At 47.7% G+C, this 27,388-nt stretch overlaps 1 protein-coding gene across 3 annotated transcripts in view; it reads left to right on the plus strand.

The window, feature by feature from the left end:
- SLC25A27 (solute carrier family 25 member 27) overlaps positions 1 to 27,388 on the plus strand; it is a 575,367-nt gene that overhangs the window by 130,775 nt on the left and 417,204 nt on the right. For 2 of the 3 annotated variants that reach the window (XM_069605807.1, XM_069605806.1), the window contains exon 2: positions 21,138 to 21,317. The exons of the other annotated variant lie outside the window; for it this stretch is intronic. In XM_069605807.1, the coding sequence (XP_069461908.1) occupies positions 21,138 to 21,317 (180 nt within the window). The remainder of the gene's footprint in view (positions 1 to 21,137; positions 21,318 to 27,388) is intronic. 3 annotated transcript variants of the gene reach the window in all.

Consider the following 27,388-nt stretch of genomic DNA (forward strand, 5'->3'; position numbering starts at 1 on the left):
TGTTGCGTATTTCTTTTCTTTATTTGCCCATCTGTCCAGTTTTCCTAGTAGTATTTTTGCGAAAATCTTACCCAAAGGGTCTAGGAGCGCCAGAAGTCGATAGTTTCGTGGATCTTTTGTGTCTCCATGCTTGAATATGGGTATTATAGTGGCTTGTTTCCATGTGTTTGGAATCTTTTTTGTGTTTTGTATCATCTTGAAGATGCTCTCGCATATCGCTGTCCAGACTGCTGCATTCTGCTTGATTATCGTGTTGGAAAGGCCCTCTGGACCTTGGGCTCTGGAGGTGTTTAGTTTATCGCATTTTGTAGATCTTCATGGTCCCATTCCCAATGCCATGCTTTTTTGTTGTGTATTATTTTCTTCTTTCATTGCATTATTGTTTCCGTAGATCTCTTTGAAATATTCCGTCCATCTTGCTTCTGGTACATCAGTGACCATACTGTTTTTTGTTTGTGTTTGGTCGTGTATTAACGCCCATAGTTGTCTCGTGTTTCTATTCTTTAGTGTCAGAAGCATCTTCTCTGCGTCATCTTGTATTATCATAGCTTTGTTGTTCTTTATCCAGTTTCTGTATTGTTGTTTTGCTGTTTTAATTTCCTTGTGTTTTTCCAGTGGCTTTTGTTTCATTTTCATCGTTGTTTTTGCTCTCAATTCTCTTTTCTTTATTGTTATTTTCTCGTTGTATGCATGGATGTGTTTCTTTGTTATTTGCTTTCCATGTGATATATTTTGGCATCTGTATGTTAAAAGTAGCCATCCATAATTGATTTTTTCTATTTCATCTAGTTATTCATTATTTTTGGCAGTTCTTCCATTGTTTTTTTCCATTGTTTATTTCGATTTTTTGAGTCCAGTTTGTTGTTCGTCGTTTTTCCAGTGTTCCATGATCTTTTCATTATGTAGTCGTCGCTTACTTCTGTTTTAATATTTCTGGATTCCCTCAGGTCTTCATGTATGTTTTCAGTCATGTAAATGTAATCAATTATGGCGGTGGACTTGCTTCTTGCCCAGGTTTCCTTTTGCCTTCCGGTTGTTGTCGATGATATCCGATCTATTTAAGTTCCTGCATAGTAATTCTTTGGTCCAGCATCTGGCTCGGGGTGACAGATGATATTTTTCTAGTTCTTCTCCTTTTTCGTTAAATATGTGGATATTTAGATCTCCACATAATATGAATTCTATCTCATTGTATTTTCTTTTGGTGTTGTCTATTGCTGATGTTACCATATCTATAAATTTCTCATCCGTTATTCCTGCCGGGTTCCAATATAGGTTCATTAGCGCCCATATGCAGTCCTTCTTATGATTCGCGGATGGGAATTCTTTCTCTTTGTTTCCCGTTTTATGCTTAAGTATTGTAATTTGTATCCACGGGTTAGTTTTCGTATTCTAGTATGTCAATGTTTCGTCCATTTTTGATTATAGTTAGAAGTCCAGAGGACGGTCTGCCTTTTTGCTTTTGGATTGCGGTGTTCATTAATATGGTGTAACCGTCAGCTATCGGTTGTTGCGTTATCCATGATTCTTGGATGCAGATTATATCGGCCAATATGAGATTCGGATTTGTTGTGTTGAATAAATGGCTATGTCCCCAGGTGTTCCATGAGCATAACGTGATGGTAAGCAGAATGTCTTCTTTTAAGTGTTATCTTCTTTGGTTGTATCTTTCTTCTGTATTTATCAGTGAGTCTTGTTGCTTCCATATTCCGTATTTTCTGTAGAGGTTGTGACGGTTTTGATAATCTTTCTTGTCGTTTGCTTTGTTCTCATACTTGTCATCTTTGCTCTTATGTTCAGATGGTGTCTTCTCATAGACGTCGTCCATTTCGCACATACTTTTGTTCATCCCAGATTGGCTCCAGCTTACTATTTTTTGCTTTTTCCTCCTCTCTGTATTTTGCATTTCTTCGATCAGGGTCACTTCGAAGCCTAGCTGCTTGCAGATTTGTTTATTGTCTAGCATTCTGTTCAGTGTTTTTTCAGAATCAAAGGTGATCTTCACTTGGTCCGTTGTTATTTCATCACAGAATTCTACTGTTCGTATATCTTTCGTTGTAATTTCTTTCATATTTGGATGGCTTGTAACAATCTTAACACATTGGAGCGATTCATGATTAGGTTGTCACTTTTTGTTGTTGTTCTTTTTATTTTTATTTTCTTGTCTATTTTTTCTGTCTGCTGGTTTTGTGGGAGGACAAAGATTGGTAGTTTTATTACTTTTCCTGTTTGTCCACCAGTTGTTTCATCATTATCATTGTTGTTTTGATGTTCCCTTGTCAGTGTAAATTGATTATTCGCATCCGATGTTTCGTTGTCATCTTCCCATTCAATTTTTGATATTTCGTCAAGCGTCATTTCGTATCCTGATTCTTCATGGTTTTGGTCTTCTTTTAGGTGCTCTTCATATTCATCTACCGTAATCAAAGATGCCTCTGCCATTTTTTGATTTGGGCTTCTTCAGATTGATCAATTTCACCTTCCGTATAAATTGATAGGGTAATTAGTTCTTCTATTTCTGTAACTTCATCGTTGTGGTCTAGACTTTTCTTTTTCTCTTTGGGTTCAATGTTTTTTTGTTCTGCTGTAGTAGTTTGTTTGTTTTTGGATGGAGTCCTTTTGGAGGATTTGTTAGGTTTCTTAAAGCTAGTGATCCCTTTTTTTTTATTGGGTGTTCCTTTTTTATCTTGCTCTCTCTTGGATTGTGTCTTGTTTCCTTTTGCAAAGATTTCATACGTTTCTTTTCCTTTCAAATCGGGTATAGGTCTCTTGTAATCAATTGATTTGCTTTCCTTTTTTTCTTTGTCTCTATCTATGTAGTTGTTTGTCTTCATCTCCTTAAGAGGTTCCCCGGTAAGGTCAATTAGATTTATTTCTACAGAGGTGAAATTACTTTTTGCTTCTTGTCTTTCTGCTATCTTTGGGGGATTGCTGTTCTCTGTCCCTTCTTGTGTCGTTGTGTTGCTTAAACTGTGGTGATTTGGCAGAGGCATCTGCTTTGGTTTTTCTTGGTTTACTGCTGTCATCATTGTAATTAGCGCGTGGGTCAGGTCTGTTTTTTCGGCTCTGTCGCTGCGTCCGATGTCAAATAGCCTAGTTTGCCATAGGTGGCTATTTTGTGCTTGGATTTCTAGTCGCTCCAGTATTTTATTCATGCATTGTTCTAAATAGCTTTGTTTTGAATGTATCAATGCAATGGGTGTTGTTTGGTCTTTTCTTGAATCTACTAGTGCCTCTTGCATCTTCATGTATGGCAATAATGATTGTGTTGTAGTTATCAGCATGTTTTGTAGGTCTAGCATTAGATGCTAACTCTTGTTCAGTATATTGATCGCATCTGCATTTGTCTGATATTTCTTGGTTTGAATTTTGTGTTTTCACATTCGACTTGCCAATCATTTTTGTTTTGTGATCTTCTGTCTCTGTTCTGGATTTCTTGTTCTTTTGGTATTAGTACTTTTCCTTTTTGTTGCTTTTGTATCCAAGTGTCTGTCTCTTTTTTCCTTGTGAGTGATGGTGGACTACCGAAAACCTCTTTTCTTTCATGATTCTTCATTAGGTTTTCAATTTCTGTTATATCAAGAGATAATCTTGCGGTTTTGGGATTTGTCTGCTCGTTTTTCTTTGCGTCAAGCTGTTGCGATTGTCTACGACTTTCATATAGGGCCTGCCATTTCTTTTTTGCTTTGGCAGCTTTTTCCTGCTGGGTTATGATTTTTCTTTCTTTTTCGTCCTTTCTGTCTTGTAGGGCCGGTAGCATTGCTATCTACTCGATTTCCTTCATCTCTTCCTCCTTCTTTGTTTTTATTTTATTCTTTTGAACAGGGGTAGTTATGTTGCCTGGTTCCACATTCATGGTCTTTTTTTTTTTTCGGATTTCGAGTCTCCTGTAGCAAAATTCTCGTTTTCACTTTTTGTTTCAGGCTTCTCTTTTGGTTCCGGTGTATTTTGTATCTTTTTGATTGGGGAGTTCTCCTTCATATCTTCTTTCGTGATTGGAGGTGAATGTTCTCTGGTGTTTCCGTCGCCTTAGTTTGTTGGTGCATATTATTTGATTTCTTTCTGTTGCTCCGCTTGTTTTAGTATCACTTTCCATAGTTGTTGGTAAGTCTTCGGTATTACGTTCTCGAAGGGTAGTATTTTTGTTGCTACCGCAGGGTTTGGTCGTTGCATGTTGTAGTTCTGGCGTCTCTATTGTCTTTCTTCTAGGATTCATGTGCGGGGGGGTTAGTTCAACAGGTTTCGCGCGCTTTGTTGTACGTGTCATTTGAGGAGTGGGGTTTAGTGATACACACTTTCTTGCCCGTTCCGGCACTGTGGGGTATGTTTTCTCTTGTATGTAGTTTTTAGTTACTGTTTTGTGGCTTATTTTACTTGTTGCGGGCGTTGATTATTTTTATGTATTTATTTTCTTTGGTCTTTTTTTTTTTGTTTATTTTTTTTTTTTGGAAAGTTGTATTCTTGGGTGCCAATTTCAAGGGTTTTCTCCTGTGTATGCCTCCCAGACCGCTGTTTCTTGTAGTGGATCAAAGGCTAGTTGCCCGCAGTCTCCATCAATTATTTTCTGTCTTCCCTTTTGGATTTGGGGGAAGTTCTATGCGGCTCAATCTGTGTTGGTTTCAGCGTCTTATCGTCTTGCCAACGCCGCCAAACAGCCGCACAACAGTCAGCGCCCTTTACCCCGACGGGCTTAACGCCGCAAGGGTGCTTCATGTCCCGTTAAATGCGTTCAGGCTAGTCACGTGATGAGTCACGTGGCACGGAGTGAACCCTCCTCCTCCAGGAAGCGGGATGCCTCACGGCAAGAGCTGCGCTCGCAGTGCCGGGTGAGGAAGCTTGAGGTGAGCTAAGCGTTCTGTTAAAAGAAAAGCACAATCCTTCCTTATAAAATGAAATGCCCTCTTTTACGATGATCATCAGCCTTTATTCAGATTCTAGGGCCTCTGTTAGCCATGCTGATAATTGTTAGGGAGAATTCTCATTTCATGGCTAATTTCCCTTACCTATAGAGTCCCCCAGCAGCTTTGCTGGATTTGAAGGGTTTATTTCTTTTTACCTGCTAAGAGTGAGACTCATATTTTTTTTTTTTCCCCCCACTCTAAGCATTTTTGCTACGTGTGTTCTAGGCTATTTTTGTGTTTAATCCCTATGGGATCTTTTCTCTCACCCATAGGAACCATCTTTATGCACATGTGTCACACAGCACCCTCCGTGCTGTGACACAGGGGTGTCGTAGTGACCCCCAAACATAGACCCCATACCCTGGGACTGACTACTGTCTCCCAGGGCATGTAAAGTCCCCATTGACTTTACTGGTCGATTTTTATGAACTTAACCAGTACACCCCATCTTAATATGGAAGTACTGGAAGGGGTTAATAGTTTTTCCCCTATGTTCGTTTTTGAGAGGGTACCTTAAAGTCCCCCTCTACAAAGTTTCTGGCTGGTGGCAGTGGTTACTACCTTTTTTATATTTGACCGCAATTATTTCTCTATGGGATTTTCCCATTGTTCGAGGCTACCACTTTTACTGACAGCCTCTAACTTACCGCCGGTCTATTTTATTATTAAGTTTACTCTGGTAGGTTTTATTTGCCAGAACTTTGATAAAACTTCTTTCTCGAGTCTTACTCCATTTTCCTAACCCAGGTCGGGGATCCTTTGTTCGTCCTTTTGGCGGGCTTCTGCCAAGAAACCCTCCTTTCGGCGCCACTGAGTCTGGGGTGGGTCTGTTGTTTGGGAGGGGGGGTAGAACCCCTGGACAGAGTTGCCACAGCAACCCAGGTCGCACTCTAACCTGATAGGCTGGAGGGTCTCCCGCCAAGAAGACCACTCCACTGCGTGAGAGACGGGCTGTATGAATGGGTCTCTTTCTGCATAAAAGCAGGGTCCTGAGGACTGGAAGAGCAAGACGTTGCCATTGGAACTACAGAACCGAAGGGGAGAGAAGCCAGAGACATCTTCAGCATCTACACCACCGGTGAAGCCCTGCCGGATCGTCTCACCACTTTTCTTCCACACGACGAGAGATCTTCAGCGAAGTGCCTCCTTCCCTTGAGCTGGTGGGGTCAACCAGTTAGCCCATCGCACCCTCAGACCTGCCTTGGTCGATCGACAGCGCCCCGCACTTGGAGACCGGGTAGCCAGGCAGCTATCGACCCGGGCCGCGATTAAAAGGAGCGTACCTTTTAAACTTCGTTTGGCAGCACCGCGGATGGTTTCATCCCTGAGTAGTGCAGCGACTCGAACCTTCCTCCACGACGAGAGCCTCTTTTCCTCTGTTGGATCTCTCGACCTGCAGGAACTACCAGGAACAACCGCCACCGCAGGAGCCACTTCTCCACGTTTAAGGTACATTGTTCCGCCAGGCCGCCCTTTCTCCGTGGTAGCCCTAAAGGTGTTTGAAATCCTTTAACTACTTGTGGGGTCGGCCACCCTCTCTTTTAACATTGTCTTTCGCCTTGCATCTACCTCGTCAAATGTTTTCTACTAAAGACTTGACTGCAGCTACAAGAACATTTTTGCTCCTAAGCTCTTGGTCCTGTACCACTGACTCTGGCTCAGGTCTATTGACTTTGGCTGATTTGTTAGATCTGCTCTCACTAGATTAGTTTTCAATGAGAAATGTGTCGATGCACTGAAATCTTCTAAACCCCTCTTCCTTCCTACTGTTTTAACCTGTGGAGTGCCGTTTTGCTCAGTTTTCATTCACTTATCTTTTGGTTAAAGTGTTACTGTGCATTACTTGTCCACCAAACTTCAGGGAAGTGTTGCTAGGGGGTGTCTGAAGATATTTCGACTTAACTTGTACTTTCCCTCCCTTTCGTTGAATTGTCAGAGTGCCATTTGTAGTTGGTTTTCACTGTGCCGTTTTGCTCAGTTTTCACTCTACCGCAAACGTGTCTATAATTGAATAGGGAGTTGTATATACTTTTCTTTTGACTAAACTTAACTTACTTTATTAACTGTGATCTATGTGTTGACTTAGAAGTGTATAAAATAAATATATATTCTCTTTTTAATACAAAACTTTGGTCAGTGTTTCCTTGGTCCATAGTACTGTATTACCTATTGTGTCAATCCTGAATACTGCTCATCTCCCTCTTGAGATAAGTCTGACTGCTCAGCCACAGCTACCAACTAAATCTTTGTGGTACAGACTGATGCCAAAGGGGATTTATTGCTCTCACCTGTAGTCCTAATCTGGCGTAGTGCTCCCTAAGGGAACTGCCCTGGATTCTGCCCAACAATAATGATTCCAGCTTCCATGAGAGTGGACCTGGAATGGTGGTCATCTCTCAGGAACCTGTCGCTGGGTGCAGTGTTTCATGACCCAGCTCCTATGGTGACGATCACAACGGACTCCTCCCTCCTGGGGTGGGGTGCGACGTTAGATCTTCTCCAGGTCTCGGACCTCTGGTCGCCTCAGGACAAGCTCCTTCACATAAATCATCTGGAGCTTCTGGCGATCTTCCTAGCGCTCAGAGCGTTCAGACCGATCATTGCCAACGAGGTGGTCCGCATACGCACGGACAATGTGGTGTCGATGTATTACATCAACAAGCAAGGGTGGACAAAGTCCCCCCGCCCCCGTGGACCTGTCCATCCAGATTTGGGAGTGGGCTGTGCTTCATGGTGTCTGGCTGCTTGCAGCCAGCTGAATGTTACAGCGGATGCCCTCAGCCGGCGGACAGTGGTCAGCTTCGAGTGGGAGTTGAAGGCAGAGGTTCCCTCATGGATCTTCTTGCGTTGGGGCACCCCGGAGGTGGATCTCTTCGCTACGGCGGTGAACAAGAAGCTTCCTCAGTATGCCTCCAGAGAGGGGCTGGAGGCCTCCTCTCTGGGGGATGCTCTCGAGATTCTATGGCACAACATGAGAGCTTATGCCTTCCCGCCTCTGCCTCTAGTCCATCGAGCAATTTGGAAGCTGAAGAACTCGGTTAACTGTTCCCTTCTACTCATAGCTGGTGGCGGGCCAGGTTTTGGTTCTCAGAACTTCAACACCTGTCAGTGTGTCCGCCGATCAGGTTACCAGTGACCCCGATCTTCATCAAGGGGAGCAGCAGATGTGGCACCCCTCCCCACAATCGCTCAGCTTGGCGGCATGGTGCCTGAGTTCAGGTCTTTAGAGCATCTTAACTTGTCTGCGGATAACATGCGTATTATCCAGGCAGCCAGGAAACCCTCGACCAGATCCTAATACAGGAGTAAATGGCTCAGGTTCTGTCATTGGTGTTTGGGAAAGCAGTTGGACCCAAGGGTGGCTATGATTGACACTGTGCTGTCCTTCGTATCCTTCCTAGCAGAGTCGGGTGTTCACGTTCTGTCATGCAGAACTTACCTTTCAGCAGTCTCCGCTTATCTTTCTACAGACCAATGTTCCTACTCTCTGTGTGATCCAGTGGTTAAGAGGCATTATGCAGGCTTAACTCGCCCCTATCCTCCAGTTCGTAGTCCGCACCCGCCATGGGATCTAAATGTAATCCTGATGGCGCTGTGCCATAAGCCTTTTGAACCCATGGCCACAGTGGACCTCAAGTACCTATCCTGGAAAGTGTCCTTTCTGGTCGCCGTTACCTTAGCAAGGCGGCTGAGTGAGCTCCAGGCCTTTGTCGGTGGAGCATCCCTTCTTGGTTTTTCACAAGGATAAGGTAGTCCTACGGACAAATCCTGCCTTCCTACCGAAGGTGGTAACTGAATTCCATCTGAATCAGTCGATCTCCCTGACGGACTTTTTTCCGAACCCTACCTTGGAGGCAGAAAGGGTTCTGCATTGTCTCGATGTCAGAAGGGCTCTTAAGTTCTATCTTGACAGGACTTCCGAGCTTAGGAGTTCTTAACTTTTTGTGACTTTCAGTAACCCTCAGGGTAAGCGGGATTCTAAGGCGACTATTTCTCAGTGGATCGCCGCCTGCATTACAGAGTCTTTCACCCTCCAAGGGCTGAAACCTCCTAAGGGTATTCATGCACACCTGGTGCGGGGCAAGGCAGCCGCGGTTGCTTTTCAGAATTATGTCCCCTGGGAGTCCATCGCTAGGGCAGCTACTTGGGCCTCCCCATCTGCTTTTTGTAAGCATTATTGTCTTGACATGAGTTTGGGAGCTGATGCTCAGTTTGGTCAGGCTGTGCTGAAGAATCTTTTTCAATAAGGGGTATTTCCATCCACCCGTAGTTCCTGTTAGGAGTGCTTGGGAATCTCCCATAAGTATGGAGGAAAGGGGACGGGACGTAGGAATATAACCAGGTTACTCACCGTAGTGACCACCTTACTCTTAGTCCATAGTCCCCTTTCCTCCATACGCCCGCCCGCCGTCCCCTCTAATAAGGTTCCTCTGTTATTGCTAATAGGTCTCTGACCTGACGATAGAAAAGGACTGATGGGCGATGCGTGGGGTGGAGCCAAGGTGGGCGGGGTTACCGCCGCGTGCCTGGCCCCGCGCAGAAAGATAGGAAGGACACACTTTTGAAAACATTTTTTTTGGATGCTTTTTACAAAGTGCTACGGTCCTGTCCCACAGGACGGAGAGATGCCCCATAAGTATGGAGGAAAGGGGACTATGGACTAGGAGTAAGGTGGTCACTACGGTGAGTAACCTGGTTATTCCACAGTGCATGATTCACACTCCAGGATATAGTTGGTTCGTATTGGATATATTAATCAGGTGCCTGTCCTACCTAAAGATCCTCCCTAGAATTTTCTGATCATTCACCAGTTATTATCTCACTTAACTGGGGGCAAGACTATGATAAAACGAGAGTGGAGAATGAGACCACACGCCCTGCTTGACCAAGCCTTTGTATCTGAACTTGAATCCTCCAATGAATTTTTTGAGATTAACACTAATTCAGTCGCATCACAGGCGCCTCTCTGGGAAAGATTTAAAGCATATATCGGAGGTATTACAATCTCCAAAGGGTTTGGTATCCTGAAGGAAATCCGTGCGGAAATCGCTGGCAGCGAGTCGGCTCTGGCTACCCTCGAGACCCAATATTACCACGATCAGGCTCCTGAAACGTTGGTGTGACTGGGGTCGGAGCTAGACACTTTCCGCACCCTGGCAGAACGGGAAGTCACATTTTTGGATAGCCCACACTCGGTTAGGAAATATGGCGAGGAAGAACGGTCAGGTCGACTGCTCGCCAGGTTGATTCACCGAGAATTCGGAGCACCCAACATACCAGCGATAGAGAGATTAGATGGAACACTAGCCACGTCCCCATAAGACGTAAACTCAGAATTCCTATCATTATACACCTCCTTGTATTCTAAAATTGATTGCTCCCAGGTATCTGAAATTGATTCCTATTTAGAAAACCTCCCTCTGTCGGTCCTTTCCACTGATGCTAGCATGTTCCTGGAGAGGCCGTTCACATCAGAAGAATTTACGGAAGCCATTGAATCATTGGCATCGGGTAAAGCCCCTGGCCCAGATGGCCTCCCCATCGACCTATAGAAGCGCTTCAAATTTCTCCTACTCCCACACCTATTAACCCTATGGGAAGAGGCATGTGAGAAGGGCATACTCCCTCCCTCGCTCCGAGAGGCGATGATAACAGTCCTTCTTAAACCTGGCAAAGACCCCTCCCAATGCGGCTCATACCGGCCCCTCTCACTAATCAACAGTGACGTCAAAATATATGCCAAAGTGCTGGCTATCCGACTGGCCGCATTCATGCCCCACATCATCCATCCTGATCAGGCAGGATTCGTCCCTGGCAGATCCACTGCCCTGAACCTGAGAAGGCTCTTTAATGTAATCAGTAGGATTGGTCCGGAGGTACAAGCGGTGGCTGCCACTCTAGACATGCAGAAGGCATTCGACTCGGTGTCGTGGGAATATCTATGGCGAGTCCTCGAAGTGTAAATTTGGCCCCAACTTTCGCACCTGGGTTAGGTTGGCTATACTGACCCATCGGCCAGGGTCTGCACGGAAGATAGATGCTCCTCCCCTTTCCAGATAGCCAGGGGAACACGGCAAGGCTTTCAATTCTCCCCGCTGATATTCGCTATAACCATGGTGCCCTTCGCCAACATGATGCACCAGTCACACACTCATAGGGGCTTGCGTATGGCGGGCCAAGCCGATATTGTTTCCCTATATGCCGACGATGCCCTCCTTTTATATTCGCTGCCCAGAGACCAACCTTGCCCTTATCCTGGAAGATGTGGTCCGCTTCGGTCACATATCTGGATTAAGAATAAACTGCTCTAAATCTATCCTCCTCCCACACAGACTCCACACTACCGACCTAGGAGGATTCACGTGGTCCCAATCCAATATTACCTACCTGGGGGTGGTGGTCTCCCGGCATATGGCAAAGCTGCGCGAGGACAACTACAACACGTACCTCACACAATTGGCCACCAAAACAGAGAGTTGGACTAGACTCCCTATTTCCTTGGCGGGCCAGATAGGTATACTTAAAATGGTGGTGCTCCCCAACTCCTTTACCGATTTACAAATCTTCCCCTATGGCCAGGCGATGAGTTCTTCCGTTCACTGCACCTTATAACCAACACCTTTCTATGGCACTCTGGCGCTGTCTGACTCAAGTTAACGACACTGACCACCCCTAAGGAATTGGGTGGGTTCAGCACCCCTGACTTTACCAGATATTGGCTAGTGGCCCAAGCACAATTTACTTCCTACTGGTTTAACACCACTGACCCCCTACCCCCTCCACATGTCCGCCTAGAGAAACAAATGGTCAGTGATCGGGAGATTGGATCCCTTATTCTGAAACCTGTCCCAGCTAACCCAGTAATGGCTGATCCTGTTGCCAGTACATCCTTGGCCCTCACTAAGATCTGGAAACTGGTTCAAACACCACACCCCTTCCATGGGGACCTCCCGCTCTGGAACTTCTTCCCCGATGTCCTGAATATCCCACAATCCATAGTGTTCCGCTGGGCTGATAGGTTTCCTAGTTCTCCGGGATATCTATAAACGGGGCAAATTCCTTGAATGGGCTGACCTCCCAATTCCCCTTAGACGTAAGCCTTCTGCATGGTTGCAATACTCTTCCCTCTGGAAAAATCTCAAGGCCAGATAACCCAACTTCCCCACAATACCACCGGACGAGCCCATAATTGAAGAGCTATGCACCTTTGACTGCTTTAGAGGGAAGGTATCAAGGCTCTATACCCTACTGCAGACTAAGGCCACCCCCTCCTTCAGTAAACTGAGATGTAGGTGGGAGGAGGACCTGGGAGTTGAGATCACTGATGAACGCTGGTCCCAGATATGTGCTCGCACCCATAATGTATCATATAACTCTCGGTTTAAACTAATACAATTTAAGGTGCTACATAGATACCATCACACTCCGGGTAGACTACACCATATGTGTAATGAGCTTCCTTCCAGCTGCACTAGATGTGGGGCGGATCAGGCCCCCTACATCCATATGATCTGGGACTGCCCGTGGCTCATGCAATATTGGACCGAAATATGCACCACATTGTCTGCCATACTAGATTACACCATAGATCCATCCCCACTGCGGTGTCTCTTCCACGACTTCCCCCAACTGAGTCGTGATTTGAAAAAACTGGCGGTACTCTGCATGATACTAGCTGTACGCTGCATCTTGATGAATTGGCTCCGCCCCAGGGCACCCACGTATGCTCAGTGGCTCAGGACGGTCACGTGGGCACACGACTCCGAGGTGGCCTGGGGAGCACTGCAACACCGCACTCAAGGCCAAGAGACATTTGGCGGAAATTTCGTAATTATGTGTCTGCCACAACCTCAAACTCAGACTCTGAACCCTCCACCCCTGGCCTTTCTCTGCACAGGAGTCACCCCATGAATAATGAGTCTTAAGCCTTATACCCAGGCCATCACATAGTTCCCTGAACCTCTTGGTGTACCCAAAGCCAGCACTTTATTGCAAAGTATGCATTGTTGTAATGACGTATACTGTTATGTTGTAAGCATCTCTGTTTTTTTTTGTATGTCGTCAAGTCGAATAAATAAAGTTTTTTTAAAAAAATTAAAAGCCCCGCATTGACAAGGTTTCTGTGCGTAAAAAGGCCCTATATGCACCTTATCTGGATGGCTGCCATTACCACATCAGGTTGGTCACAAGCATTGTCTGAAGGAATCTTATACATATGAGGGGGCGCTCAAGAGCCCGACCAAGATGGCCGTAGGTCTGTGAAGCTCCTCGGCACCCCCGGCTATCCGGAACGATATCCTGCGGATTAGCGAGTCCTTTCGCTGCTCAATCCGGTGTGTCAGCGTTTAAATTAGTTTAGCCCCCATAGGCACAGATTTAGCCCGTGAGAAGGAGCACAGCCCTGGATCGAAGCCTAGGACTCTGGCGCGGTGTGGAGGCGGGGCGGCCTGAGAGTAGTAGAGCTGCCGCACGGGAGGAGCGGTGGCGGGGGGGCCTAGGCCTGTGCTGGCGGGAGGTCGCCGAGCCCTGGTGCAGCGGTGAGGAGCCTCGGGGGAGCACCCGAGCGGGTGCGCCGCGAACGCGGTGAAGTGTGGAAGCGGCCCGGGGGACGGCCTGCCGAGTGGCCCTGTTGGCGGGGCGGTCCCTCCTGACCGCGGTAGAGGAGTAACGACGCAGCGCTGCTGGAGTGCCCTTGATTGGGGTTATCGTCGGAGCCCCGAGGCTGGGAGCATTGTTTTGGAGGAGCTTGGAGAGATGCCGGTGTGAAGGAGGCTGCACAGCCCTCTCCACGAAAGAACGGGGGGGGGCTCCGTGCAAGTTCGTGGAGCGGACTGCCGTGGTGGCCCCCGGAGCTGGGGGGGCCTGGGAACTTCCCTGCGCCTGGAGGTCCTGCACTGCCCTGTGGTCCTGGGTGCGCTGTGTGCTTGAACTGCAGTAGGTGTCTGTAAGCTGCTAGACACTTGTTGGTGGTGCTGAAGCCGCCTCCTCTTATTTGGTGGCTGGAGGCTCGGTGGTGGTGGGGACTGGCTGGCGCGCTGGTGGTCCTGGGAGAGGCCTGTTGGTGTGGAGGGCGGGTGCTCTGCTCTGTACATACTACTGTTTGCGGGACCTCCGCCTTTACTTCCTACCCCCCCCCTTGGTCTGCTATGTCAAAACCGGGGAAGAGCGGAAAACATCAGGCCAAGCTGCAGTTTGAAACGCCTATTCAGACTAAACCGGGGGGGGGATGGACCCCTCGGAGCAGGATGCCCTGACGGCTGGGACGGAACCCTCCTCCGCGCTTCAGGATATCAAGGCTATGTTTCAGCAACTGCAATCCGGGATTCAGTCTCTCGATGGGAAGTTGGACACCCTGACCTGCAAGGTTGATCATATGCATGTTCGGTTGGATAAGCATGGGGAGAGGCTGGATGAGGCGGAGGAACGGATTTCTGGGGTGGAAGATACCGCAAACTCAGTGTCCGGAGCAATGGCGGAGGTGCGGAAAGCCCTGAAGGAACTTCGGGAGAAGCAGGAGGACTTTGAGTCACGGTCGAGGAGGCATAACGTGAGGATTGTTGGCCTGGCGGAGTCAGTGGACCGGAGGGATATGGAGAGCCTGGTGGAAGACATTTTGAGGGAGGCGCTGGGCTTGGAGGGCCTATCTCCGGTGTGTGTGGTGGAGAGGGCTCATAGGATACCTAGTGGGAGGAGGCCGGTTCCGGGAGCCCCGGCAAGGCCGCTGATAGCCCGCCTCCTGAACTGTCGGGACAGGGACACTATTCTTCGGAAGGCAAGGGAGAAAGGTACTGTGTCTTATAAGGGGGAGGTTATCAGATTTTTTTCAGATAAGGTTCAGGCAGTTCGGAAAACCTTTTTTGACATGAAAAGGCGGCTGAGAGCCAGAAATATCAAGTATGCTATGTTGTTCCCGGCGAAACTTCGGGTGGAGCATGAGGGCAAGGCCTTGTTCTTTCAGTCACCGGGTGAGGCGGCTTCCTTCTTAGATATGCTGCCGGAGGGGCCTGGCCGGTGGGGCTGGTTTGGGGGGTGAGCTATGTTGGGCCTGCTATGTTATCGTTGACATGATCTTTGAGGCTGGTTGATGTGGAAGGGGTCGTTGATTCACTGGTGGGGTGCCGAGGGGGTCGGGCTGGTAGATCCCCTCTGCGCGAAAGCTGGTTGTATGTTAGGGAGGTGGGGAGTACCTGAAGGTTGGGGTATCGGGCACGCTGGGGGAGGGGGCTAGAGGGGCATTTGGGGGGGGGGTGCAGGGGTGGCACCGACAGGTTGAGGGGTTGTCGCTAGGGGTGGGGGGCTGGGTGGGTGTTGGGCTGTTGGTTAAAGGGAGATGACACGGGATAAACAATATTGTTCGGGGTCGATGGCCGTTGGTATGATGGGCTTTTGGTTGTTCGGTGATGGAGTCGCTTAGGCTTTTATCCTGGAATGTGAGAGGTCTCAACAGCCCGCCGAAATGCCGTAAGGTTTTGCAGTATCTGCGGCATCATTGGGTAGAGGTGGCCTTTCTCCAGGAGACCCACCTGACGGTGGACTCAGAAGCGAAATTTGGTAAATGCTGGGGGTGCCACAGGTACTTTTCGTCGTACTCCTCCATTTCTCGGGGGGTGGCTACCCTGGTGCATAGGTCGGTGGGATTTAGATTGGAATGACATTAAGTATTCCCACATCGTGGATGCGCTCCCACAAAACACTTTAGAAAGAGAGGTGATCCTCTTGCAAACTTCCTTTGCAATTAATGTTCTGAAATGCCACAAAAATAGGAGTTTCAAAAGTTTAATCTTCGTAACATCCGAGGTGTGTTGTAACGTAACAGAGTAAAATGCCAACACGTGTTTCGACCTCTCTCGGTCTTTATCAAGGCAAAGCTCTTCCCATTCCAAAATTTCTGATCGCATCTCGTTCAGACATGACACGGGCTGAAAAAGGGCTCACACAGACGTGAGATCAATGTTGGCCAATCCAGGCGGGACGTCACTTTGAAGGAGAATGTGCGAATTGATTTAAATTCAGAAATTTTGGAATGGGAAGAGCTTTGCCTTGATAAAGACCGAGAGAGGTCGAAACACGTGTTGGCATTTTACTCTGTTACGTTACAACACACCTCGGATGTTACGAAGATTAAACTTTTGAAACTCCTATTTTTGTGGCATTTCAGAACATTAATTGCAAAGGAAGTTTGCAAGAGGATCACCTCTCTTTCTAAAGTGTTTTGTGGGAGCGCATCCACGATGTGGGAATACTTAATGTCATTTTTGTCTTGCTAAGTGGGTTTGAGGTGCCCGCTTTTTCCACTGGGTGCTGCACCCCATTCCTTGAGGCTTAATTGAATTGTTTCTTGTACACCAAACTGCTCCAGCGCTATTTACCTGGCACACCTCAATACCCCTTGTTCCACGGGATTTAGATTGGTCAAGGTACTGAGAGATCGGGAGGGACGGGTGCTTATACTTCAGGGGCTTATTCAAGGGAAGCTGTTCACGCTTATAAGTTATTATGGCCCTAACCAGGATACGATTGAGTCACTGCAGTGGATTGAGCGGCACTTGGCGGATCAGCCCAGGGGAGAGTTATTATGGGCCGGGAATTTTAACGCGGTACTGGACCCCTCTTTAAATCGCACTGGGCACCAGCCTTATCAGCGCAGTCGGTCATCGGTCAAGATTCAGGGTATGCAACAGGTCTGGGGTGTGGCGGATGTTTGGAGGGTGCGTAACCCTGGGATATGCCAATACACTCATTATTCTGCACCACACAACTCGGCCGCGCGACTAGATTATTTTCTGGTGTCTGAGGCTCTTTTGGGGCAGGTGTCAGGGGTTTGGGCCCTAGCTCGTACTCAATCTGATCATGCCCCGGTTTCCATGGATGTTCGACTGAGGGGCCGGGTCGGGGGGAGATTGCCGTGGAGGTTTAAGGGAACCAAGCTTCAGGATGTGGTTTTTCGGGCGGAGCTGGGGAAAGCTATTGACAACTATTTTGAGGTGAACGAGGGGTCGGTGTCCTCTGCCGGTACTCTGTGGGAGGGGTTTAAGTGCGTGATACGGGGGGAGTGTATCTCCAAGGAAGCCGGTATATTAAAAAGGATCCGTAAGGATTTGAAGGAGGAGGAGATGCGTGCGCTGCAGGAGGCTGCCCCTGTCCCTTCCGGAGCCCAGCAGGGGGAGATGAGATGTCTTCAGGAGTTCCGTGCCCTTGCCCAGCAGGAAGTCCAGTACCTATGGGATAGGTCGGCCCCTCGGAAATACGGTGAGGGTCAAGCCCCGGGTAGGCTGTTAGCTAGGGCTACGCGGCTGCATACCCCGGGGGGCAGGGTGGCGGTCATCAGGGACGAGGATGGGGTGAGCCACTTTGAGGATGAGGCGATCCTCGAGGAGTTCCACACGTTTTACACCCGCCTGTATGCCTCTCAGTCCCGAGCCTCGCAGGCGGATATCGATGCGTTTCTTGACCAGATTGGTTTGTATTGGTGCTCGGGGGAGCAGAGGGAGTGGTTGGGTAGGCCGTTGGAGGAGGTGCTGGAGGCTATACGGTCGCTGCCCCATGGGAAGTCCCCGGGCCCGGATGGGTTCACATCCGAGTTTTATAAATGTTTTGCAGACAAATTAGCTCCCTATTTGCTATGGATGTACCAAGAGGCCGTACTTACAGGTCAGCTTCCAGAGTCCTTGAGAGAGGCCCTGGTGGTAGTGCTTTTGAAACCGGGGAAGCCTGAGGGGGATTGTTCCTCTTATCGCCCGATCTCTTTGATAAATTCGGATAATAAAATCTTGGCTAAGATCTTGGCGGCCTGTTTGTCGCAGCTGATGTCCACGTTGGTCAGGGCAGATCAGGCGGGCTTTATTCTGGGGCGCTCGACTTCGTTTGGCTTGAGACAGATGTTCGTGCTGATGGATGCCCTCCTAAGGGCTGATCCAGCTGTGGCAGTCCTATTGGATGCTACTAAGGCCTTTGATTCTATTGAATGGCCCTTTTTATTTACGGTCCTGCGCAGATCCGGTCTTGGGAGCTCCTTTTTGTCCATGGTGTCCCTTTTATATGATAAGCCGGTGGCAAGGGTGAGGGTCAATGGGCAGGTTACTGCATGAATTCCGCTCGAAAGGGGGATGCGCCAGGGGTGCCGTTTGTCCCCTCTGTTGGTCGCGCTGGCCATAGAACCCTGGGCTGAGAGGGTCAGGGAGCTTCATCTTCATCGCAGGATTCAGTTGTTTTCCCATAAAGTGGTTATTTCGCTATACGCGGATGACATGGTCTTGTTTCTGCGCCACCCCGAGGTTAATTTAAACCCGATCATGTTAGATATCCAGCAATTTGGGGAGCTCTCAGGGTTAAAGGTAAATCCAGGTAAATCGGTGATATTCCCTTTAACGGACAGGCAGGTTCGCTTTCAGGATGAGTGGGGGTTTCAGTGGCATATGCTCAGCACTCGATATCTTGGTGTCACGTTGGCTCGATCCAGGGAGGTGGTGTTCCGTAATAACTACGAGGCGGTGCTTCAGCAATCTAAGGAAGCGATGCAGAGGTGGGCTTCCCTTCCGCTTAATTTATATGGGAGGGTTTCTGTAGTCAAGATGGCCATTCTGCCTCAGTTTTTGTATGCGTTTCTTAATGTTCCCATACCGGTGCCCAAGAGTTTCTTTCAGGCCCTCAAAACGGTGGTGACTCGCTTTCTTTGGGCCGGTAAGCGGGCGCGGGTGGCCTGGGACATGCTCACGGCACCGGTCTGTCGTGGGGGCCTAGCGTTGCCCGAATTTGAATTATATTATTGGGTGGCTCAGGCCAGTTACTTGCGATATTGGTACGGATTGGCGGAAGAGCATAGACACGTGGAGTTGGAACGGTCCATTGCGTCCCCGGCTTTACTCCGGTCGGTTCTCCTACTGTCTCCGAGACGTTCTGGAGCAGCGCGCACCATGGTGGAGTTAACATGTAAGGCCTGGTCTCGGTTGGAGCGTGTGCCTGTGAACGGTATACTTTACTCGCCGGAACTCCCGGTTATATTTATCCCTGGTATACCTGTGAGTAGCGAGGCAAGTTATGTTGCCATGACTAAACGACTCAGTCTAGTTAGGTTTGCAGATGTGTTCCTGGGCGGCACGTTTCTCACTGTGGATCAGCTGCGAGCCAGCAGCGTTCTGTCCGCGCTAGATGTTTTCACGTATTACAGGCTCCGGGTGACGTTGAAGCAGCTTTTTCTAACCTTTCCCAGGCAGCCCCAGGTGGCGAAGTTGCTAGATAGCGTGATCAAGGGAGATTTGGATCGAGGGTTGGTCAGACGGCTCTATGCGGCCAGGTTAGAGGGTAGATCGAGGTCCGTATCAGCTTCACGAGTAGAGTGGGAACGGTTGCTGGGAAGAGAGATCTCGGAGGAAGCGTGGTTATACTGCTGCGAAGGCACAAGAAAGGGGGCAGTCAACACCAATTTTAAGCTTGTACATTACACATTTTTACATCAATACTGTTATTCTCTGAGGTGTTTGCATCGTTATTTTCCTCACAGATCAGCGGCGTGCAGGAGGTGTGTGTGTATGAACCAGCGGGGTTTTTCCATGTGGCGTGGGACTGCATCGCTGAGCCAGTTCTGGGGGGTGGGGGGTGTTCGATGTGATTGGGCAGGTTGCGGGCCAGCGATACCCTCCGGATCCGATGATGGGCTTGTTGGGATATACTGCACAAGTACCAAAGGGGCTTAGGAAGTTGGTTACTCTTCTGCTGATCCTGGCCAAGCGAAGGGTCGCTATGGGCTGAGGTAGTGCTGCGGCTCCGACGATTGCCTAATGGTCTCGGGACATTTTGTATTGCAACAATATGGAGTTGAGGTGGGGTGTGATGAGGGGGAACACTTGGGGAGATACGGGATGTGGGAAACATCTACGTCATATCTCCTTCGGGGGGTGATGGGCGTTTGGACTCCACTACGTCACGGACACTTACGTCTTTGCCGTTACTGCACTGAGAGGACCACCTGTTGTGGGCAACATGGGACAGGATTGTGACTTTGAACTGCTGGCCCACTACAGGGGAGTGAGGGATCATGCTGTCTTGATCCCCCGGCCTCGCTATGCATGCGTTTAGAAACCTGACGCGGAAGGGTATATGAACTCTGTATGGTCGCGTTCAGTGGTTTACTCCTATGCACTTTGGCCTGACTCTGGGTTTGTGGAATATCTCGTGTCATACTGGGGGGGAGGGGAGGATGGGGGGTTCCGGTGTGGTTTGTTGTTGTTGTTTCTATGAAAATGCCAATAAAGAAATTAATTAAAAAAAATAAAAAAATCTTATACATATCTCATCCAAAGTTGTTACCCAGCCTGGTTTCTTAGCTCTACTTATAAGGATCTCCTTATTGCGCATAAATCATAGTTGAAATCCTGCGAGGTTCGCAAATTCTCAGTAGCAGATGTGGAGTAAATTCTCACTATGTTTGAGTTGGATAAAAATTTATGCATTGCTCGCAAATCTCTGAAAACCTTTATATTTAGTTAATGGTCCTGCCCAGTAATTTGCATGTGTGTGCATGCCTTGATGCAGTTCAGTCTGCCTGTAATGCGGTATAAATACCTCCAATCAGAATCTGGTGTTCTGTCTCTTTGCCAACTTCTTTTCTGTCGATGCTTTATAAGGTTGGAAAAAGTTTGTGGTGCTAGATGGCCCGCCCTTCCCATATGAAGTTTGAAGAATCAACGGCCCTCTCAGCCGGCTGAGTAAACTCTAGCACAGCCAATAACGCACTGCAGAGATGAGCCTGCTTTTATTGAATAAATGTAGGAGTGCATATATTGGTAATGACATTACAGCCTTGTTCTCTAGGGCAGGATTGATATAGCAAAGTAGTATGATGGTTCTGTCCACATTTGCTCTGGCTGATTTTTTTTCAGTGCCAAATTCTTAGGCGAAGTTATTTAGCCACATTTCTACTTCATTTATTCTCAGTTGAGAACAATGCTCTCAAGTCTTATAGAAAATGCATTTGAGTTTTAGAAATTACAAAGGGCATTTTAGAATAACCATAAAACTGTGAGACACTTCCATTTGATAATACAGCTTGCTTCTCGGCAGTCGTGTGGTTAATTGATGCTGCCAGGGCCCAGAAGAACATTGTAGCTTTGGTTTTTCAGTTGCTTGCATCCAATTGTTCCACTTGATAAACATTTTACCTTGTCACTGGAGAACACTTGTTCACATATCTAAGGGGTTTCATTTTTAAATGTTTTTCAAATATATGTGTTCTTGCAGTGACCTTTCCACTAGACCTCACCAAAACGCGTCTTCAGATTCAAGGAGAAGCAGCCATTCGTGACCATGGAGGTTCGGTGCCATACCGAGGGATGATGCGCACAGCAGCTGGCATCATTGAAGAGGAAGGCCTCTTTAAGTTATGGCAAGGGGTAATGCCAGCAGTCTACAGGCACATAGGTGACATTCTTATCTTTTAATATTCTAAGCTAATTATTGAAAGTCTTTGCATCCATTGTCATTAACGATAGGTGTTGCCCTAAATAAGCTTGAGCGAAAGGGCAAATACCATCTGATAATGTTTTCTATTGGCATGCTGTCATTCCTGAAGTACTGTACTGCATGCAGGTAATACTTCTACTTTTGAGAACATCAATTAGAAATAGTTGTCCAAAATGAAACCTGGCTAGCTCTTACAGGTTTGACAGCATTTCAGATCCTTTCACCTTTACATAGTGGCTTGAGGATTTATTCAAGCTTTTGACCAACGTTTCCTTATCCTTTGGCAAATTTTGAAAGGATGATTTAAATAATGGGGTGTCCCTGCCTAGTTTTCAATGGCTTAGATCCTGGTTGACTATGTGTGCATAATTGAAAGTCACGATACACTTGGACATTTTTTGCTGTAATGTGAGATCTAATCATCATGGCATTTGAATAATCTGGTTTAATCATGAAGTCTAATTTCAACCAAATGTTCTTTATCCCAATTCAAACGACACACATAAAATGGGTTCTCCTTTGTTTATAAATGACACCATCTTTATGGTGGCCTCCCTTTCTTCCCAAAGTACAAACCTTTGTTCTGAGGTTTTATTCAGATTTGAAATGTGTAATGTCACATAAATGACCAAATTTAAAGAAAAAGCAAGGGCAAAAAACAACTCTCAAACACTGCTCATCAATGAAGCCTTTGGACATGCTCAGTTGGCTAGATTTATACTACCATTTCCCTGCATCTCAACCCTGTTAATGCTATCAAGGAGCATCTAGTTTAAGGATTCCCTGGGGAGGGTCATTCTTTATAGCTTTGCTTAGGTCCCTAATGTTGAAACTTCGAATGACCCCGTGGTTCTTTGCAATCCCAATCCCTAGGTATTTCAGTTCTTGCTTCCCACCTGAAGGACCAGTGTTCAAGGTCATAGCTTAAACTGGCGATGGGCAGAATTTCAGTTTTACTGCAGCTCAACTTGTAACCAGAGAGGGAACCATAACTCAATATGTGAGGTATTCAAGAGCAGAATATCTAGGCGGCATGGCACCTAGAAATGCTTCTGGGATGCATCCGGAAAAGCACAGATTGTTTTTTCTAATAGCACTCATCAACAAGAAATAAGGGCGGTGTGCGTGCAGTATGTTGGGTGTGAGCTGCAGCTATGTTTTTCTGAGAGCTCCAGTGGATTGTGGAGCGTCTGTTGTCCTGCTTTATTACTCCTGAAGGAGTACCTTCAAAACCTCCACCACACCAAGCTTCCCTAATCTGAATCAAACTAGTCAGTATAGGGATATTCCTGCACAAGTGTTCCCAATGTTCCCTTGGGATATCTATCCGCAATGTCTTTTCCCATCTGTGCATATAGCCCCACTATAGCCAGTATTCCCTTCCATCAAAATCCAGTATAGCTCCGACACCCTCTGCCTGTTTCCTGTATGTGTGGGGATGAACATTTCAGAGGCCGTGAATTCTCTCCAAGCAGCCGAATTTCCCCTTGAGCTAGCTATCCAGTGCCTCAATTGGTAATATTCAATTCTGTCCTTTTCAGAGAGTCCCATATGCTGTTTACATTCCATGAATGTGCAAATATCAGCTCCCTGCATCATATCCCGCAGCTTTGTGCATCCCTTCTTCCGCCATTGCCTGAACACTCCCTGTACAGTCCCTGGTTGGAACTGCGGGTTCCCAAAAAGCGGGGTGAAGGCCGGGCATGTGCAAAGAAATCCCTTTTCCATCAGGCGGTCCCTTATATCACACACCACTGCCAAAACCTGACTTGGCCATGTGTTTTGGGGTTTATCTAGTCTATGTAGCCATAGGACCCCCTCCAGGGAGCACACCGCCACAGCCCTATCCATCATTGCCCAGGATTTTGACATGTCTCCCGTAAACCATTCTCGCACTACTTTCAGCTCTAATACTTGTTAAAATTCAGGAGTCCCACCCTCCCCCTTTGTCTCTGGGTGCCATTATAGTGCGGAATGCTACCCTCGGGGATTTATTTCTCCAAAGGAATGTGCAAAAAATAGCAGCAGAACTGGAACCGGGAGAGCCTGAAAATAGTAAAGTACCCATGGAGTGTTACCATCTTTATGGTGGCCTCCCTTCCTAGCCACGAGATACAAAGTGGGGTCCATGTCCGCAGATATACAAGGGCGCGGTGTTTGGCGCCGCAGGTGTCCAGCTGCTTCCTGATTCCCAGGCCACGCCCCCAGGCACATAAACTCTCCTCTACGGCCCCGCAGCGGTGAGGCCCGTGGCGGGGCAAGGGCGCGGTGGTTCGTGGTAGGAGGCCCCTTTCCAGGTGAGGCAGGGGAGCAAGTAAGTGCAGGGGAGTGCTTACTTTTGTGACTGTGCCCGAAGGAGTAAAGGAGCAAAAGCTCGGAGCTGTTATTGTGTTTGAGGTCCTAGCTCGAGGGGATCCGCCATGCGCCTATTAAAGTCATTAAGGTCCCACAAGGGCCATGTTGTACTTAAGAAACCCTCTCCTATCTTGCCTCTCACCCCACTCCTGTGCTGCTCTGAGCCCACCCCCATTAGTAGTGAGCAGTCATCATCGCGTAAAATTGTGGTTATTAAGAGACTGAGCCACCAAGGAGGAACAACTGGAGATAAGGCCCTTACTGCGGTCTCCTCGCTCACCGACACTGCCCCTGTTTTTGGGGAAGTGACTTCTTCTAGCCACCTCACTTCTCGCTCATCAGAAATAGAAGCCCAGCAGACTCTTCAAGACATAAGGGACAGTAAAACTGATCTGGAAGGTCTTTGTGTCAGAGGTGATAGAGAGGCTGGTGGTCAGGTTGGCCTGTTTCACCTACACGGGGGAGGAGGGGGTACAGCAGCCACGGTGGTAACCAAGGAGCCATCTCTAACCATAGAAGTTACTACGGATGGACGGCTGAGTTTGGGAGACTTCGCAGACATAGCCCCAAACAAGGGCGGCACGTTAGTATGTCCAACCCCTGCTGCAGGGGGGTTCCGGGCCCCTACTATGACATCTCGCCCAGCATTTCCGCTTCCTGCCTTTGGTGAACCATGCCCGGGGACGGAGGGGGAACTGGTTCGGCATTTAGAGTTTACTAGTGGCTGTCAACCATCCAGCCTCTCCCTTGGCACTTCCCCTGGTACCTCATCGGGTGCGTTTTGTCCAGAACTTGTACATGCTTTGGATGTTGTAGAGGATTGCGATTGTAACTTTGGCTCTGGAATGGTTGTGGGTTTGTCCAGTCCCTCTCCTGACCCCGTTCCCACAGAGGAGGGACAGTTTATCGACGGCTCCATGCATAACCATCCCCTCCGCTGTCGTAGCCCTTGTAATGAGCAAGGGTCTTAATCCTGTTCAGTAGCCAGCTCTTATCTCCATCTCTCCCCACTCAGGACCATCGATCGACAACTTAGTACCTGTTCCAATGTCAATGCTAGTTCTACTAACACCCCAGCCGGGGGTGTCTTTATACCTAGGGGGGCTGGCTGTAAATGTAATCAAGTGCTGGTGGAGCTAGCAGCTATCAGAACTTTGCTCTCATCCCTCTTAGAATCTAAGGGGTGGGCTATGAGGGATGGGGTGCCTCCGATTACTCCAAACGTGGGCAAGGTCCCCCCCGATCCTTCATGGGTATATCAGGGGGAACAGGCTACCCTGAGCCCTGTAACTGTAGTTCCTACAATCGCCTCCCATAGCTTGGGGCAGGGGAACGCGAGACCAGCAATTGCCATCAACCCTAGTGCAAGAAGTGCTAAAATTAAAGAGCCTCACAGGGTGCCCGACCCCCAGGCAAAGGCTACCCCCTTGTGGGTCTATGTTCCACAAAGAGAGGGCCCACAATGTACCTACCCAGGGAAAGAGTGTATGGTCCACGGGGTAGTGGGGCTCCTTCCCAGCCCCTACCTCAATGTCAGCTGAAACACGCTAGGGTATACCTTCATGGGGTTCCTAAACTGGCGAGGGATGTGTATGAATCAAAGGATGCCCTGTTAAATAAAACCTTACACTGGCTACGGTCCACTAAAGGTTGTGCTTCAGTGCATAGGGAATCCATGGTGGGTTGTGTCAGAGTACCTAGTGGGGGGAAATCAGCTCTGTGATACTGTGGAATTGGTCTTTAGGGACCGGAGTGTGGCTAATGAAGTCCTGGGACAACGTGAGGGATTTGGCAGGACGCCCAGGAGTGGGATCTTAATTAGTCCATATCCGGATACAGGGTCCGGGTGCACTTGGCGGCCAATTGTGAGATCATCTCCATTGTCCGGCGATAACCTTATCCCTTTGGGTCGTGATCGGTCAAGCACCTTGGTGGAGAGGCCACCGTAAAGGGTCATATTGGGACAGAATTAGGGATTTAATTGACTGTGGAGTTATTGTTTCTATTTGGGAGTAGTGATTTTAATTGCCTATTTGTGATGTTTTTGCATTTTTTTTTTGTGTTTGATGGATTTCTTTGAAAATCCGAATAAACTTGCTTGACTGACTGACTCTTTACCTGCTGGAGCAGCCCCGGGTAGTTTTTTATCATACATATGCACGAGATGTCATTTTAATTGGGTTTTAAGTAAGACTTCCTTGGAGAAGCTCGACTTGTTTATATATTTGGGTTTCCTGTTATTTAGTTAAGAAAATTGTACGCAGTTGTTGGCCGTCAAGATGCAAAGAATGAAGCCTTTAGTGGCCAAGGCGGCCCATGTAAAGAAGAAATTCGGTCTATTCTCGCTAGTACCAGTCAGAGAATTTTATTGTAAAAAAATTGGCCCAATAATGACCTACGACTATGTTTCGCCTAACTGGCAAATGGCCAAAACGGGAGGGCTCCTGCTGGAGGAGAATTTTTAAGCTGCTGCAAAGTGTTCCTGCCCCCGCAATAAGATACAAGGTGGGGCTGGTATCCCTGGAGGCATTAGCTACTTGGAAAAAAATCACCTTCCCAAGGAAGATCTATTTAGCCGAACCTAAATCAATTTGTGAATTGTTAAAATATGCCTTGCTGAACAAACTTTCGGTTCCTCTGGAAGGTTGGCAGGCACAGTGTTTGGATATTCTGTATTCTCTTGAATTTTTGCCAACTAAGCCAGAAAAGGTAAAACGCAGAATCTGGGAGAGAGATTGGATAAAGACAATCAATATGATTAAAGATTATCGTCTCTTTCCCATGTTACTGGACATTAGACCATATGGCGTTATGCCTTACTATTTTCTCAAATGTCCAGGGGTATATTGGTACACTTTTTACTTACACCTCAGAATGAATCTTTACCCGACCAATTACATTTTCGGATCCACAGAGGTATAGAACGAGTTCTAAGGAGGTGCTGGTTTTGTAATCAAGAGTGTGTGGAAACCATCATCTGATTGTAGAATGCACCTCACTAAGTTTGCAACGAGAAATTCATTTTTCGTATGTATTGAAGGATCTTAAGGACGTTCAGGTTGGATGGCTATAGCAACGCATCTTTTTAGAGAAATCTTAAATGGTCTGTGAAAAACCAGAGGTTGTTTCACAAGCTAGTCGCTGGGGATCCCGTACTCGGGTGGCCAGGGAAAGGCCATTGCTTTTGGATCCCCGACCCTGGGGGTGGACAAGCGAGGGAGGATCGCCTGAGTAAGGGGTCCTCTGGGGGTAGGAGAGAAGCACCTTATGGTGAGACATGATATCCCCCCTTTTCCACAATCCATCTAACCTGTATCCCTGCTTATTTTATGGGAAACTACAACTTTACCTCTATTGACTTGCAATGGCTCTGTCCCTTTAATGCAACCAGGCAGGTTCAGGCACGTAATCCTAACTGTACACACCTGCCACTTGCCAACACTCCCTGTCAGGATAAAAGATGCCATGCACATGCTCTCTGAGCAATGCTGGGTACGAGAAGGAGCAGCTCTTTTGGGGCTGATGCGAACCAGGTTATGGAAGTTGGAAGGCTAAGGGGCTGATCAGCAGTTGCAAAGAAGGGGAAAGAGCCAGGTGAGGATTCCACACTTTCAGAAAGCCGTAAGCCTTCCAAGATTGAAACCGAGTGAGCGGAAAGGAGAAACTTTCAAGAT

The sequence above is a fragment of the Ambystoma mexicanum genome, chromosome 4p (assembly GCF_040938575.1).
Source record: "Ambystoma mexicanum isolate Mex_15411 chromosome 4p, UKY_AmexF1_1, whole genome shotgun sequence".
NCBI classification, from domain to species: domain Eukaryota; kingdom Metazoa; phylum Chordata; class Amphibia; order Caudata; family Ambystomatidae; genus Ambystoma; species Ambystoma mexicanum.